Here is an 18,168-nt window from a genome sequence, read left to right as displayed (position 1 = left end):
AACAAAAACACCCAGAATACCCTAGCAACAATATAGCAATGTGCTGAAAACCACCCACAACATTCTAGCATTATGGCGTTGAGTTGTGCAATAGTAAGCGCGCCACTCACATTTTCTACAGAAATCTAGTTGAAATTACGAATGCATGTGTTTGTGTTAAAGGTTCACAATCAACTTCCAAAAAAACCATTCTTTTTCTCTCCCCCTCCCACTCAGGTATAGATTGGCGGGTCTGCCTGGTGAGTTTCAGCTGAAGAACATCACCAGTGCAGAGATTAATTACTGTCTGATTGGAGAGCTCATCATCTGGACGCAGTATGAGATCCAAGTGGCTGCCTACACTGGAGCAGGCCTGGGGGTGTACAGCCAGTCTGTCACTGAATACACGCTGCAAGGAGGTTAGACAATCACACACACACGCACACACAAATAAGCACAGAAACAATGCCTCATCAGTCTGAGCGAACCCTTGATATTTCAAATCTTTTAGGGTGCGCATGTGTTTTTGGGTTCTTTCTCATTAAGCTACCGATATCATAAAGGATCTAGTGTAACCATGGGAACCGTAAAATCCATTAGCCGGCTGATCGGCCATCTGAAAGATTATTTCTAAGAAGAGTAAATTTATGGACTCTGGGCAAACAGTGACCGTAGCCCATTAATTAATCTAATTTGCTGTATGTGCGTGAATTTGTGTGTGTGCGCGGAAGTGTGGGGGTGTTCTGAGATCCTTAGGTCGTGATTATTCATATTATTTAACGTCAGTGTAATGATACTCCTGCAGAGATTAATAGAGACCCAGTGTCTGCAGTAAAAGAGCCTTCTTCTCGTAGAGACTGGAACAAAGGCTTTTGTGCGTGTGGTTAGAGGCGGTTTTTATGTCCCAGTTCAGATTACTGGACACACTAATGTAACCTTGTATGATTGTGTTTGAAATGAAAAGGGCAGCAGGACGAATCGGAGTGCCCAATCCAATTGAGCAGTATCTAATCTGTACTCAACTCGCCAGGCCTGACCTTAAAGGGGCCATCTTAAGCACATTAAGTGTAAGCGGCATTGAGTCTTTATGGAAATATGATCTTGTTCTTTCCACTTCCCGCTCAGGCCTGCTGCATAGCACCGATAGCCTACAAAAAGGCTTTGCATGCAAACTGTAGTTCATGTGTATTTGTATGTGATTATCGGTGCTGCTATGAACGATCATTTGAAATATAGAGTATGTATAGAAACGGGGGCTTTGGGTATACCAACTATAGGTGCTTTGGGTAGGCGTTTAACTTCAGAACGACATAATTTTGGCTATAAAGCAGCTCTAGAAGAAAATGGTGTCATTGTCCAGCTTAAGTAAGTTCAGTATTGATTCAAGTGCCAAATATTCAGTTCTGGTCACCAATATTTAGTTTACTTAAAGAGTCTATGCACTAACCCTGTAAACATTGGCTAATCCAGAGCAGTGCTATTTTAGTATTATTTGTGTACTATTATAGTGTGTATTAATATTTTAAATAAGCTTTTTTTATATTTTAATTTTAGTTTAAGTTTTGTTAAGTGTTTGTGTCATTTATATGTTTTTTTAATTAATTATTTCTGTTTAGCTTGCTTTTCATTTAAGTTTGTTTTAATTTAATTTTAGTACTTCAACTTATTTCAGTTATTTTTCATTTTTGTTTTGTGTTGTTTAAAGTTTTTTCATCTAATATTTATATTTTATTTATATTAAAAAATGATTCTTAAAAGGTTAGTTCACCCAAAAAAGAAAATTATGTCATTCATTACTCACCCTCATGTCTTTCCACACCCGTAAGACTTTTGTTCATCATCGGAACACAAATTGAGATATTTTTGATGAAATCATATATTCTCGTCCATAGACAGCAATATAATCAACACTTTCAAGGTCCAGAAAGGTACTAAAGACATTGTTAAAAACGTCTACGTGACTGCAGTGGTTCAACCTTAACTTTATAAGGTGATGAGAATGCTTTTTGTGTGCAAAAACAAAACAAAAATAACGACTTTATTCAACAATCTCTTCTCTTTTGTGTCATTCTCATACCTTTGTTTACATCCAGTGCTTCCAGGTTCTACATCAGAACGCTGACTCATTATTGGTCAGCTCCTGCGTTAGCATCACACGCATGTGTCGTGCTGCTCACGTGATCAGCTTTGGCCAGTACTGAGCCAGCATTCGGATGTAAACACAGAAGCCTTCACTGTGCTTACTGCGTCAACTACGTTAGGATAATGACAGGGAAGAGAAGAGATTGTTGAATAAGTCATTATTTTTGTTTTGTTTTTGCGCACAAAAAGTATTCTCGTCACTTCATAAAATTAAGCTTGAACCACTGTGGTCACGTTGACTATTTTATCGATATCTTTAGTACCTTTCGGGACCTTGAAAGTGTTGATTATATTGTTGTCTATGGACGAGTCACATACCGCTTGCATTTCATCAAAAATATCTTAATTTGGGTTTTGAAGATAAATGAAGGTCTAATGGGTGTGGAATGACATGAGGGTGAGTAATTAATGACAGAATTTTAATTTTTGGGTGAATTAACCCTTTAATAGTTTTAGCAACACTAAGGTTAATTCTTGTTCTTATAGTTTCAACTTGGTACCTTTTCAATACAACTTTGTAAAACAATTCTGTGCACACTCGCTTACTGGAATTGCTTATTAAAATGCATTTCACAAGTTTGTCTGCCCATTCAGCCTTAAAGGTTAATAGTAAAATGAACTTGGCTTGCTGTCCTCAGGGGAGTCTCGAACCTAAGGCTCGGCTCGAGCTCTGAGTTAAACCCCCTATAGAGGAACTGCAGAGGAATGAGAGAATTAGAGGAGGAGACGGGAAGGAGGAGGGCTGCCAGAAGAATTTGTCAATGGGATGATGCAGTGTCTTCTGCTTATATAGTACACTCGTAATGATGATTGACGGGACTGAATGTTTTAGCTCCTCCCGAACCTACGTTTGGAACTTAATTTTATACGTTTTTGTGGATAAATTACAACAAAAGAACAAATAAATAAACCTTATTTAATGCCACATGGTAAAGACATTAAAAGTTCAGAGCATTTTGAACTTGTAGTACCACTCAAAATTAAGGCAGTGTCCGGAATCACCACTATACCCTCATTACTATTTCTTACATTAGTCCACTAATATAGTTCACTTAAGGGAGTGAATAAAAACAAGTGAGCGAATTCGGACACTGAGTGCGCCGGAAGGGCTTCCGCTTTCGCATAGTTTGCGCTTGCTGTTATATAATCATTTGAAATTTTGCAAACTAGCAGCTCCAGTAATAATGAAAAGATCTATCTTGAACTCTTTCATGGAAACTATGCATAAATAATCGATCAAAAAGGAATTTATACCTGTATGATATTATGCTGTAGCCAGAGGTTTAGAAAATGGATGGATGGCTGATTCAGCTGTGGGCGCCATCTTCTGGTCAGATGCGGAATTTCATACGGCGTGCGAGCATTTGAGCGTACATCGGTTGTACACTCGTTATTGCGGTGCATTGTGGGATTGAATGAGTGCACTCGATGACAGCTATGATTTCGGATACCACTACAAATGGCTGTCTCCTCAAAGAGTGCCCTATTTAAGGGTATAGGGGGCGATTTCGGACACAGCCTATCACTGTGTCAAAAATTCACATACTGTCTGAGTAGGTACTACATCTTAATCTGAATTTACTTCACAACAATTAAAAAAGTTTGATCTATGTAGTATGAATATGGGTAGTATGAATGAAATGTAGATGTACTACTTCTGCCATGTTGTTACTGTCACATGACCTACCAAGATCAGTTTCCATTCATAAATCCTCTCGCGTGGCCTCAAGGGATAGTAAAGTCTCCATCGAATGCGCACTTCAGAATCTCGGCAGCAGTAGTAGGTCATCCAGGGACTTTTCGCCTACTGTTTTTTTACTTTTCGTCGGACATACTACTCTTTTGGCATACTGTTTTTCATATGCTATATAGTAGGAAAGTATTTGATTTCGGATGCAGCGTATGGTTGTAAATTTTCTAAATATTTCATTTAACAAATTGTCTCTAACTGTGCAGTCCCCACAGCGCCCCCACAGGACGTGGATGCTGTTGCGCTCAACTCCACCACCATCAAATTCACCTGGACACCACCACCCCAGCAGTTCATCAACGGCATCAACCAGGGATACAAGGTAATAGTGTAGAGGGAAAGAGAGACACTGCTTCACATGTTCTGTTGGAGGGAAAAAAAATTAATTAAATTTGCCTGGCATGTTTATTGTCTTCTGGGTAGTGTATGCATGATTGATTGGCTAAATGCCTGCAAAAACAGCAGCTTTAAATTTGAAAAAAAATTAATTAAAACCTAACAGTGTATGTTAATCACGTTTTGTTTGTCTTATTATTATTTCACATCTCTCTCACAGCTGCTGGTGTGGCCCGAACACTGTCCGGAATGCATTACCATGGTGACCATTGCCCCCGAGTTCCACGGGTCACGTCACTATGGTTACGTTAGCAATTTAAGAAAGTTCATGTGGTATGAGACGGCGGTGCTGTGCTTTACCACGCCTGGCGATGGGCCAGCTAGCACCCCACAGCTCATCCAAACACATGCTGACAGTGAGTACACACACAAACACATGGATGCAAACACTCCAAAAAAAGACTTTTTGACTGAAACAGGTTAATGTGACCACTTGTCATATTTAAATATGAGTATTTCAGTAACACTTTACAGTAATGTTTCATTTGTTAACATAAACACTAAAAGAGAATGATATATTATACTAAATTGTATTATATTAATTTGTGTAAGCTGTGTTACACAGGTTCCTTCATTCAATAGTATTTGTCCACCGAAAGTGAAAGTGATGTTGGCTAGAGTGTCACGAAATAAGAGGGGAGTCTCAGTGAATCCTGAACACAAGTGATCACAGGAGAATCATTAGAAACTAGTTAGTAACTGGTGTAAATGATAATCCCTTTTGGCTGACCACTTGTGATCTGATCGCCAAAATCTTAAAACCAGGTAGAAACTTCTCCCAAGCTTGCTCGATTTCCGATGAGTGACAAATTGGGTCCCCCAAAATCAGGTCTCCATTAGGATCCCACGCGATCCCACCTGCCAAAATTGCTGTTAATAGGTACTCTCTTTAGCACCTGATTACAATTCCTACAGAATAATGTTAGGATAAACGCTGTTTCAACTACATTATAATGACCATTTTTCCTGTATTAGTTAGCTTATGTACTACAACCCGAATTGATTGAAAAGTTGGGACGTTTTTTAAATTTGAATAAAATGAAAACTAAAAGACTTTTAAATCACATGAGCCAATATTTTATTCACAATAGAACATTGATAACATAACAAATGTTTAAACTGAGAAATGTTTCAATTTTATGCACAAAATGAACTAATTTCAAATTTGATGGAGGACACGGCGTCCATGATTTCCAACAAGACTCGTCTGACCATAGAACACTTTTCCACTTTGAGTCAGTCCATTTTAAATGAGCCTTGGCCCAAAGGACACTACGGCGCTTCCGGACCATGTTCACATATGGCTTTCTTTTTGCACGATAGAGCTTTAGTTGGCATCTGCAGATGGCACGGTCGGATTATGTTTACTGACAGTGGTTTCTGGAAGTATTCCTGTTGTTATGCACTGTAGATGATGAGATTTGCAAAGCCTTTGCAATTTGACAATGAGGAAGATTGTTTTCCACAATTTTTTTGCACTCTTTCACAGCTCTGCCCATCTTTACTTCTGAGAGACTCTGCCTCTCTAAGACATCTCTTTTATAGCTAATCATGTTACAGACATGATATCAATTAACTTAATTTGTTGCTAGATGTTCTCCTAGCTGAAGCCATTTGTTGTCCCCGTGCCAACTTTTTTCAGACCTATAGCAGGCATCAAATTTGAAATGAGCTCATTTAGTGGATAAAAGTGTAGAATTTCTATGTTTAAACATTTGTAATGTTATCTATGTTCTCTAATGAATAAAATATTGACTCATGTGATTTGAGTCTTTTAGTTTTCATTTTATTCAAATGTAAAAAATGTCCCAACTTTTCCAGAATTTGGGTTTAGCATAGCATACAGATAATGCTATGTTAAATATCCAAATATTTCAGTTATAAATAAAACAATAAAGAAGATATTTTGTAGAATATGGGTCGCCAAACCATTAATGGGGCCCCATTGACTTCCATGGTAGAAAAAAAAATACTATGCAAGTCGATGGGGTCCATCATCTGGTTACCGTTATTCTTTAAAATATCTTATTTTTGTGTTCAGCAAAAGAAAGACATCCATGAAGATATTTTTTATATTCTATCCTGTAGCTTTTTTGTCCATCCATTGAAAGTATATGCAACATTTTCAAGCTTCAAAAAGTACATAAATTACAAAAGTAATCCATATAGAAGTCTCCTGTTAAGTCTATTTCTCCTTAGAAAAAGACCCTAGTAATCTCACACGGCTTTTAGAGCTTCAGAAAAGATCTTAATATTTTCAAAAACTGTGCTCTTATGAACAAACATTTCTTATCAAATTCATTCAAGACCAAATTATCTGAGTTATTCCATCCACATTAATGTTATAGCTCTATACACTTACTGTTTGTCAGAAATAGTGTCATTTGTTTCTTCTATCTATTTTAGGAGAGAACAAAGTTGATACTTCAATAAAAAAAGTGAGAGCTCCATTACATCTCTTGAGCAATGAAAGAGCAACCTCTAAGCAATAAACTTGTCCTCTGGGATATAATGTTTTGCTTGCACTCCTGACATGTAAAATCATATTTCACACTCTTCCAGATACCCACACACCCTTACAGACAGTCTGTCTGTATTTAATTGGAGACAATCGACTAACAGTATGCTCTTTACTTGAAAACTGTCCAGCAGCCTTTGAGAAAGAGATCTCTCGGCAAAAACAAGCCTGTTTGTTTGACATTTCAGTCACCAAAATCGATACGTAGGAGAAATTTGGCCCTTTCCCTATGTACGCTGCAATTTGCTAAGTAATTGTGCTTTTTACATCGCCATTGATTAGTCTTTTCACTTGAATATATATTGGCCACCCTAGCGCTGTTTTCACGTCATGCCACGGGTGCGTAGAATCAGCCTTGACTAACCTGCAATTATTGAAGCAGGATCACTCCTGTTAGTCAATGCACATGAGCTCGCTATTGATTGTCCCACCCTGCATGCGTATGCTTGGATATGTGTGTGAATACACATGCAGCTGTTAACAGACAATGTAATTTTCATCAGATGATAACAGCGTGTGGTCTTCTCTGCACTGTTAAGCCACAGGAGCTTGTTTCCCATGAATAGCTCAATCACATAAACAGGTTAGACACGCAAACCGATGTGCACAGAGACTCGCTCTCTCATCTCTCAGCTTTTTATTTGTACCAAAATGACTTAGCGTCGTGCTCGCGCAAGCATTATGAGGGAAATTTGCTTCGTTTGGTCATTTAACTGGATCTTTTGATTGAGGTTCCCTGGTTGTTTTGAAACTTTTGGGTTTAATTTTCTGAAGAATGGAATGAAAACCAAAAAAATAATAAAAGTTGTTAAAACCAAGGAAGTCTAAAATGGCTGTCAAAAGCTATCTGTTAACATTATCTAATTCTTCTTTCATTGTCATTGTAAAAAATCTAATTAATAAACTTCCAACGTATACGTAAACAAAGGTAAACATCAAGTGAGACGCCAACAAATGGAAAAAAAGACTTTTTGACTAAAACAGGTTATGACCACTTGTCATATCTAAATTTGAGTGTTTTAGTAACACTTTACAGTAATGTTTCATGAAAGCTATCCATTACCATTAGCTAAATGAGTCATCAAGTGTGCCTATCTATCTATCTATCTATCTATCTATCTATCTATCTATCTATCTATCTATCTATCTATCTATCTATCTATCTATCTATCTATCTATCTATCTATCTATCTATCTATCTATCTATCTATCTATCTATCTATCTATCTATCTATCTATCTATCTATCTATCTGTCTGTCTGTCTGTCTGTCTGTCTGTCTGTCTGTCTGTCTGTCTGTCTATCTAAACTACTAAAACTAAAACTTTCAAACTGAAACCCTTCAAACTTCAAACTTAAAGTTTGTCTACAAATTTTTTTATCTAGTTAGTTTTAATGTTTTTAATTATTTTGTTTTTTTTTTTAAAAAAATTGTTTTTTTAAATATTTCTATTTCATTTATTTTATTTGTTTTAGTAATTTTATTACTTCAACTTGAACTTATTTCAATTAGTCAACAAATGCTAATTTTTGTTCAATTTTTGCTAAGTTTGCATCTGATATTTCTATTTTATTTTATTTCAGATTTATTTAAATTAACAAAAAAAAGTTTTAGTTTTACTTAAAAACAATAAAAACATATTTCAGAATAAACTCCTATTTTTAAACATCCATTCATAGAGATAAATGCTTTTTGAATCCAAATGTTGTACTTATAGCATCTACTAGCCGGGACTATGTTAACCCGCTAAATCTTGACCTCATTGTCTGAACGAGTGACACTTAAACATAGGAACTGCATTGAAAAGTAATTGAATTGAAGTAATTGCGGTACAGTGAGTTGAATGGAATCATATATTCTCATAAGCATGTGATTGATTAACCTGTCAGTCTAGCGTGACGACATCCTCTGATAAGGTCCACTTGACAGTGCAGGTCATGAGTGGTTGCCACACGTGTGTTAGATCTAATGAGATTGAAGCTTTATCCGCACACATTTACCACTGCGCTTTTCAGGCAATTGTCATGTTCGCCTGTCAGATGGATTGTCTTGCGGGGTGTGTATGCATGATTGATTAACCACTAAATGACTGCTAACTCGTGAGGGTAATTGCCAACAAACACATAATTTGCTTTTGCCTATTTGCATTTGTGATACAATGGTTCCATAGCAACAAGCTCTTTGTTGGGAGTATTATGGTCTTGCGGACTGAGGTTGCAGGGTAATCCTTTTCCATGGATGGGTTTTAAAGTGTCCATAAAGTACTGGCCAATAAATAATAAGCTTTATTCTATTCACACACACACACACACACACACACACACACGTTGGTAAGAGCATTGACAAACCTGCTGTGCATTCACAGTTTTATATCCCCCCAGACAATGAAATTGTCGTTGTCTTATGTCTATCTCTGTAGTCCACCTTCTTCTTCTAATAAAATGCACTTTTTGTATGCTTATGTAATTGAGATCTTCTTAGGGCTCTAAAGCATATTGACTTCACAGCTAAAAATCATTCTGCTGGTTTTAAAGGTAAAACAATTAAAAAGTACAATTCATCTGTTTAGGTGTAAATATAATATAATGTCACATTTCTTGGCTTTATAACATGCACGGCACAGGACTTTTTAGGGAACAGTCTTTAATAACTCAGAAGAACATAAAAAAACAGAGCTACTACACTTAAACATTGATGTGACAACAATGAACTAAAAGAACTGAGGGCTTAAATACATATGGAGAGTAATCAGCATAAAACAGAACAGGTGCAAAAACTAATTAACAATATAGGGAAACAGATGATAACTGGGAACTCACAGGAAACACAGTGAAAACGAAACCAAAACAGAACATAATATAATATAATATAATATAATATAATATAATATAATATAATATAATATAATATAATATAATATAATATAATATAATATAATATAATATCATATCATATCATATCATATCATATCATATCATATCATATCATATCATATTATATCATATCATATCATATCATATAATATACATTACAAAGATTGTGTCAGTTAACCTGCAGTAACATTGCTGAGTGCACCTTTAACTTTGTGTGTGTGTTGTAGAACCAGGACCCGTGACTCAAATGAGCTTCACTGAGATCTTGGACACATCTCTCAGGATCAGCTGGCAGGAACCGGAAGACAAGAATGGCATTATCACAGGTGAACAGGCTCAATCATCCAATCACAGTTACAGCTCACCCACCAGTTCACAGGAACTCTCACTAATCATCCCAACGCTGCATGTGAGGGTGTCCTACGGATTGACTTTTAATAAAACTTTTTTTATTATTATTATTATTAAGATCACATTAAAACTTTTTAGCTTATCTTTTTTTTTCTTTTTTTAGTTTCCAGATGCCGTTTATGTATTGTTTTTTGTTTTTTTTTACCCTTGATCCAGACCTAGATTTTCAATATTAAAATATGAAAAAAAAAAAAAAAAAAAAAAATGTTTTAAATATTTTTATAAAATGGATTGTTCCTGTCATTGATTCTGATTGGTCAATAGCTCACGAAAAAAACATGGTTATAACAGCTTCACATAGCGGTTCTTTGTATCACTACACAACACCCTTAGCAACCACTCTAAGCAACATAAACTGCATGTTCTCAATTAGTATTGTTCATTGAAGCTCACTGTATTATGTAGATGAGTATTGTGAGAAAGAGATCGAGTGAGCGAGTTTATTACCTGCATTCAAATTTAGCATTTTCCTTCAGGTCAGTCTTATGTTCATAATAAAAAAATCTGTTTAAATGTCAGATGTATTATGTTGTCCTTTTAACAGTTAAGCAGTTTTTCCTGTGATTGACAGCGCTAGTTAAAGCATTTGTCAGTTGCGTCTTGTTCCATGTTCACAACAATTCAATCTTTTCAATGCAAAAGTCTTCGCTACTGACTGACGCACTCATAAAGACTTTGCCGCCATCTAATGGCGTAATAATGTAACTTCTGTTGCTGTTCATGGTCAGGGACTATTTTTTCTGGCGGAAGGAAGGCTTTTAGTGATTTTACTTCATGAAAGTTGCATTGATACAATTTCTGGCTTTAATATTTGTATTGTGTGGTAACCGTTTTATAAAAGCAATAAGGTACTCGAGGCTAGTATTGTATCGTGAATAAGTCACTGCTGAAGGGGTTGCAGGCATAAAAACAAGTACATTTAAGCATTTCAATTTAAATTAAGTACTTTTTAAATTAACATTTTCATTGTAAAACATTTAACATTTTAACATTTGATAATCTAAACAAGCATTTATTGTGTAAATATGATTGAGATAAAATATGAAAAAATCAAGGTAAATATCACATGTGAACAGAATGTTTTTTATTCTGTCAATTCCATTCAAGCTCTTATTTTGTGAAATTACATATAATCTCATTTCCACCACTGTCATTTCCATTACAGAATACAGTACATAACTTGAGATGTGATGCAGATTACAAAAATTACAGTTAATTTCTCTTCACATTATTGCACAAATGAAAAAAAAAGTTTCAAACGCGTGTTTAAAACTTGTTGAAAAAAAATAGATTTTTCTGGTTATATGAAAAAAATACACAATTATGGAAATACCTAAATTACTGTCATGTTACGTATTAGTATAGTTAAGTTAGTAGCATTACTACTTTTAGTTAGGTACTCAACAATGCTCTGGATTCGGTTGCATAAACTACTTAGACTAGTCTTAAAATTTAGTCACCCAAATTTTTGCTTCAAGACTTTTGTCAAAGTCAGCTACATAAAAAGGTAAATTGGTCTAATCTGAATCTGAAAAGTAAGACTGATTACCCTTTGGCTAACTACTAGTTGGTCAAACTAGTTCTTAAGACACAGTCTTAACAAAGTGGCTAAGTTTATGCAACTGGCCCCTGTTGTAATTATCTGTGAGCTACTTGATTCTCTGCATCTTCAATGTAATGCACTTTGCGCTATTTGCGTGATCCATGTGAGGGACCGTAAAGAAAGTTTTAAATCAACCACTTATAAGAGAAGGTTACTGCCTATGTAGACATCAAGCAGCGAGGCGGTTCAATAAGTTCTTCATCCTCCTCTCTTTTCCACCTCTCCATAGGTTATGTCTTGTGCTGGGAGGAGGCCGGTCAAAATGAAACCCGCGTATCTCAGACTCTGTCCAACTCCACGCTGGCGTATAAAGTGACCGGACTCACTTCACTCACCACGTACACTCTGCAGGTGGCTGCGGTAACACAGGCCGGCACCGGTACTGCCACCTCGTCGACCATCTCAACAGGACTGCCGCCAGGTCTCCACACTCTCAAACAAATACACACTTCAATGCTAGCATCACTTTAATGCATCAACTTCTCCCTTGGGGATCGGTGATAGTCACCGTGTTCAAACTCTAAAGGAAATTCAGCTCATGAAACAGGATGCCGCAGTGGGGCGCATATTTCACATAGACCAGCAATCTGAGACACAGTCAGTAAGACTGTAATACATCACATAGAGTCAGTATGAAGCTCTTGGGGCCGCTGTGTGTGTGCGTGTGTGTTAGAGAGAACATGAAATAAATGATGATGACCAAAAGCCAAGCTACACTCATTATCTCCCACTGATATGCTGTGGAGTCAGGAAAGAACGAGCTTTATCTACTGTTGAATGAGCCACCGTGAACCACCCAAATATCATTATCAATCCATTTAATTACCAATTAATCATATACGCTAACACAATGAGCACTGCTGTACACAAAACCTAATCGACTCTGAAGTGAGTTATGGGCCCATTTACTGGAGTTTTCTTTGAAGGATAATGAAGACACAGGATGGAGAAAACAGACAGAACAGAACACAAAATTTGGAAATGTTTCAATTAGAGCAGCTTGTGAGTAACAGAAATATGTTTTGTTGTGTTGGTGAACAGAGCTACCTGGTGCTCCCTCCAATCTGGTCATCTCCAACATCAGTCCTCGCTCCGCCACCATAAAGTTCCACCCCGGCAGTGATGGCAAAACTGCCATCTCCAAATGGATCATAGAAGGACAGGTGTGTAGGCTTGTGTGTGAGTGCGTGTCAAATTTAGCAAACCCTCTATTTTTGTCAACATTTTGTCAAATTTTTGTTTGCAAGTGGCTAACTTTCACCAAAAAAGTTAATAAAGTTAACAAAATAGTTAACTGCCGTCATTAGTGAGTTGCTCTGTACAAAATAGTTAAAGGTGCCGTAGAACGTCTTTTTAAAAGATGTAATATAAGTCTAAGGTGTCCCCTGAATGTGTCTGTGAAGTTTCAGCTCACAATACCCCATAGATTTTTTTTTTTATTACATTTTTTAACTGCCTATTTTGGGGCATCATTAAATATGAGCCGATTTAGGCTGCGGCCCCTTTAAATCACGTGCTCCCCGCCCACGGAGCTCACGCTTGCCTTTAACAGCATAAACAAAGTTCACACAGCTAATATAACCCTCAAAATTGGAAACAATGGTGTTTGAGACTCACTGTATGTCATTTCCATGTACTGAACTCTTGTTATTTAACTGTGCCAAGATAAATTAAATTTTTAGTTCTAGGGCACCTTTAACTTTGCTACAGATGTCAGTATTATGTCAGCTGAATGGTTAGCTTTTCCATAAATTGCACTTTTCTCTCAGAAAAATGGTACATTTTTTTTTTTTTTCGTGAATGGGATAGTTTTCTCTCTCTCAAAAAAGAAAAGGTAAACTTTTTTTTAAAAAAATGGTAGTTTTCTCTCTCCAAAATGTGAACTTTCCCATGATGGTTAATATTATGTCTGCCCAATGCTTAACTTTTCCTCAAATGGCACTGTGACACTTGGTTAACTTTTTCACTTTTTTATTTTCTCTCTCCAAAATGGTTAACCTTCCCACTAACGGTATGTATTGGTACAAAAATAAGTATATAGTATATACTTTCTCTCTGCAAATTAGTTAACTTTGCCATGAATATCAGTATTCTGGATGCTGAATGGTTAATTTGCTCTTTGAAAAATTGTTAACTATCACTTATAACAATTTTTGTTCTCCAAAATGGTTAACTTTCCCACTAATGATATGCCATGGTAATTCCACTTATAGCAATTTTCCCCCACAAAATAATTAACTTTGCTGTAAATTACACTTGTTTTCTTCTGAACTGGTAAACCTTGACACAAATTACACTTTTCTCTTTGAAGAATTTTTTTTTCTTTTTTTTTTTTTTTTTTCTGAAAAGTATATACAGTAGTACAAGTGCTACAAGTGGCACTTTTGTCTCTGTAACATGGTTGACTTTGCCACAAATGTCAAAATTCTGGCTGTCGAATGGTTAACTTTGCCACAAATTGCAATTTTCCCTCTGCAAAATGATTAATTTTTGCATTGAAGGGTGTTTTTCTCTTTGAAATAATGTTACCTTTGCCACAAATTGCTGTTTTCCCTACAAAATAAGTAACCTTGCAATGAAAAGGCAATATTCCTTTTGCCGAATGGTTAACGTTTCCACAAACTGCAATTTTCTCTCTGCCAAGACTGCTCTGTGGAATATGACTCTTCAGTGTATGTGCTCATAAGTATAAACATGTGTGTAAGTATGTGTGTATTTGTGGGTGTGTGTTATGCCCTTGTCTGGCAGGCTGTGCTCCAGTGAAGATGCTGTTGTCTGGCAGGTACTTTATCTCCAGGGAAAAACAGGCTTGCTCTTGCACTAAAACATCTTCCCCCAGAGAAAACGCAAACACACACACACACACACACACACACACACACACACACACACACACACACACACACACACACACACACACACACACACACACACACACACACACACACACACACACACACACACACACACACACATGCTCACACTCTGTATGTGACATAGTACGAGAAGGCTAAGGAGATGTCATGCACCATGTCTCCCAGCCCTTTAGGTGTGGTGTGTGTTTGTGTGTGCGAGCATATGCGTTAAGCCCCTCTTGGATGGTGTCCAGTGCTGTGCAGCGTGAAGAGAAAAACTCCTCCTAATGAGATCCCTCCCTTTTCCCCCTCCGTTTTCTCCGTTCCTGTCTTTAATACTGTTTAATCGAGGGAGAACAGGAGGGAGGGAGTCAGAAGGAGGGATGAGAGAAGAGAGAGAAGAAGATTAGAGGTACTGAGGTGGCACTAATGGGGTCTTAAGTCTATGGGTTAGAAATCAGCTTGTGTTGGGGTGTTTTTTGTACAGCTGACTTCTTCACAGCTGTATCCCGGACCAGGTCGGTTGCTGATTTCGATTCCCTTTGTATTCTTTTCACCTTTTCCTCTGCTCGAGCAGGGCTGCACAAAACACACTGTGTAGATATGGCATTTTCATGGAAACCAAGTGCTAGTTGTTTCAACATTATGGAAAACTGCATTTTTCTTCCTCTCCCCAGTTCTCCCAGATTATTTATGAATATTAAGCTGCAAAAACAATGTCACCAATAGGAGCTCATTAACATATGACCACCCTTATTTATAAACAAACGCCTGTTCGGTCCTAAAGTGATGAAGGAATTCTGACATCATTACTAATGTTGTTCTAAACCTATAGAAGTGACTCTCTGCTGAAATAAGAATAATAATAAAAAAACAATATACAATTTTTGTCCATACGATGAAAGTAAAATGGGTCCAGCGTTGTATTGGTCTCCATTAACTTTCATTATATGGACAGAAAACTCCTTCAAATTAACTGGTTTTGTGCCCCCCCCCCCCCCCCCCAAAAAAAAAAAAAAAATCATACAGATTTGGAACGGTGAGTAAATGATGACAGAATTTACATTTTTGGGTGAACTGTCCCTTTAAACTTCCTAGTCCAACCTAATGAACGCTACCAGAGGGCATTTACATATGGAAATTTGAAAGGTGCAGTAGCCAAAAACAATCAGAGGGTCAGTGAGAGGTTGGAAAATGTAAAATTGCAGTTGTTTTCTGTGTAAGAACCCTTGACTTACATTATAAGTGAACTTCAAGAGGAAATTGAAATACTTTAGAAGTGTAGAATAAGCCCCCTTTTAAGTATTTTGACAGTTTATACAAGGTAATGATAGGAAAGAGCTAACTGCATGATATTAATCACAGGTTGCTCTGTGAATAAATGGAAGCAGCTCTTAGTGAGGTCCTTGAGGAAATATGAGTCACGTGATTGTGACATGTTTGAAATGATAAGCAGTTTTTGTTTGCAGATAATGACTGGTTACATTACCCGGTGTCTCTTTGCGGCGTTTGTTTTTATGTTGTGGATCTACTTTTTAATTAGCTCAATTACCTCATTACGGACTTATGAAGATCAAGGTGGTCATTGTTGAGACTCTATGGAAACATGCTTTTGATTAGTGAAAAAATGGAAAAAACAAAGCACAGGAAAACAAAGGCAACAGTCCTGATATGGAGTCTGCAGTGCGAGCAGCTTGGTTCGGTTTACTGTTGATTTTCACTGTCAGTCTAAAGTTTTCTTATCAGCTCTGACTGCTGAATCTGACTCTCAGTATATTTGGAATGACACTCAAGGAATGAGGAATGCAGGATGTGTAATATACACAGTATTGGGTGCCTAGATTTGCCCATATTTACCTCATGTGAAATTTAATATGAACTAGAAGCAATCTCAACTCTAAATTTAAGATCTAATTTGTGACTCGTTTGTTGACTGTCATGTTGATGTCAGTTGACAACCAAACGTTTGGCCATTTTTACACAGAACTGCATTTAAAAATGTGAAAATATCTCTGGGCTTTTACATGCTTGCAACAACATGTGCTGTAGTACCACTATTTTACTGTAAAATGAAAAAAAAAAATCAACTATTTATTATTATTATTATTAATAATAATAATAATTTATTTTACAGAACTACAATAAAATTGCTATCTTCCATTTCCAGTATGATTGACTAAATTGGAAAAATACAGTTTTTAGTATTATTATTATTATTAATAATAATAATAATAATAAAATATTGTATTAAATTTTATCAAATATTTTAATACAAATAAATAAACCAATAAAGAAATGTATTACTATAGTAATACTATTATACTGTAAAATAAAAAAAAATAATAATAATTATTATTATTATTATAAAAATAAAAAAAACAATAAAGAAATGTATTACTATTAATATTATTGTACTGCAAAAATATAAAACGGTATATAATAATAATAATAATAATTACTATAATTGGAAAATAACCATTTTATTTATTATTAATATTATTATTAAAATATTTTTATTAAATTAAATTTTTATTACATTTTATTACATATTTTAATACAAATTAAATAAACCAATACAGAAATTGATTACTATACTATTGTACTGTAAAAATAGAAAACAAGATTTATTTTATAAAACTACAGTAAAATTACAGTACTATCTTCTATTTCTAGTTTGATTGATGAAACTTTCTTAGCTCATTATTTTGGCATTTTTTATATAAAATTGGAATAAAAGCACAAAATAGCTAAAATAATAATAATTTATTTTCAAATGATGACTGAAAACCAATCGCTGGATTAAACATGCATCACTGAAGAGCTCATGCATCAACGTTTACTACTGTTTGTACTGTTTTGTACTGTTTGAAACTTGTATCATGCAATAACGCTACTGTTTCTTTGGCATGTCTGTAGTTGTTGTATTACTAGACGTCTCTAGCTGCTAAAAACATGCAACACAATGAGCTCATGTAACTGTAATGATGCATACTACAGTTTGAAATGTTTGTCATACCGCATATTCTTTCACATTTGTGTGTTTTGTTTTGTTTTTGTTTGATTTTTTTGGTTTTTATAGTGTCTAGATTCAGTGTAGTATGCAACAGGCAGTACATTCTTCACTTCAAACACATCCTTTGTGTGGCCACAGGTGGGAAATGTAGGTGAGGAAGAGGAATGGAAGGTTCTGTATGAGAGAGACAGTCCGCCAGCCTCAGACACTCTAGAGATTCCCAATCTCTTCCCCTTCACTCAATACAGGTGAGCCTTTTGCTCCTTTTCGAATGGAAAACCACTTTCACAAAAATCAAATGAACCGAAATGTGGTGACAAAAGCTCTAGTGAGTGTTTCAGTTTTGGTGTTTAAATCTATACTGTTAATGACTTTTCAATATGTAAACATTCATTACAATCCCAGCATTCCCTGCATTTATGTATATACTGCTATCTTTTTTTTTCTTCTTCATTCTCTCTCTGTCTCTCTCTCTCATTCCCCTTTTCTATTTCTCTGCTTAATTGATTTTCTCAAGGTCTTGTGGAAAGATTGTCTTCTGATTCTCGGCACACTATCTTGTCCTATAGGGATTACTGATGATCAGAGGCTGTAGAGATCTGTTATCCTGTCCAAAATCCCCTGTCCT

At 36.0% G+C, this 18,168-nt stretch overlaps 1 protein-coding gene across 1 annotated transcript in view; it reads left to right on the top strand.

The window, feature by feature from the left end:
* Positions 1 to 18,168, top strand: part of sdk1b (sidekick cell adhesion molecule 1b) — a 296,151-nt gene that overhangs the window by 224,214 nt on the left and 53,769 nt on the right. Inside the window, exons 18-24 of the mRNA XM_067403334.1 lie at positions 217 to 398; positions 4,078 to 4,193; positions 4,428 to 4,623; positions 9,886 to 9,984; positions 11,902 to 12,093; positions 12,714 to 12,835; positions 17,679 to 17,788. Of these exons, the coding sequence (XP_067259435.1) occupies positions 217 to 398; positions 4,078 to 4,193; positions 4,428 to 4,623; positions 9,886 to 9,984; positions 11,902 to 12,093; positions 12,714 to 12,835; positions 17,679 to 17,788 (1,017 nt within the window). The remainder of the gene's footprint in view (positions 1 to 216; positions 399 to 4,077; positions 4,194 to 4,427; positions 4,624 to 9,885; positions 9,985 to 11,901; positions 12,094 to 12,713; positions 12,836 to 17,678; positions 17,789 to 18,168) is intronic.

Source organism: Chanodichthys erythropterus, chromosome 12, assembly GCF_024489055.1.
Source record: "Chanodichthys erythropterus isolate Z2021 chromosome 12, ASM2448905v1, whole genome shotgun sequence".
NCBI classification, from domain to species: domain Eukaryota; kingdom Metazoa; phylum Chordata; class Actinopteri; order Cypriniformes; family Xenocyprididae; genus Chanodichthys; species Chanodichthys erythropterus.
The sequence above is the reverse complement of the archived record's forward strand: the minus strand, read 5'-3'. Positions and strand labels throughout refer to the sequence as shown.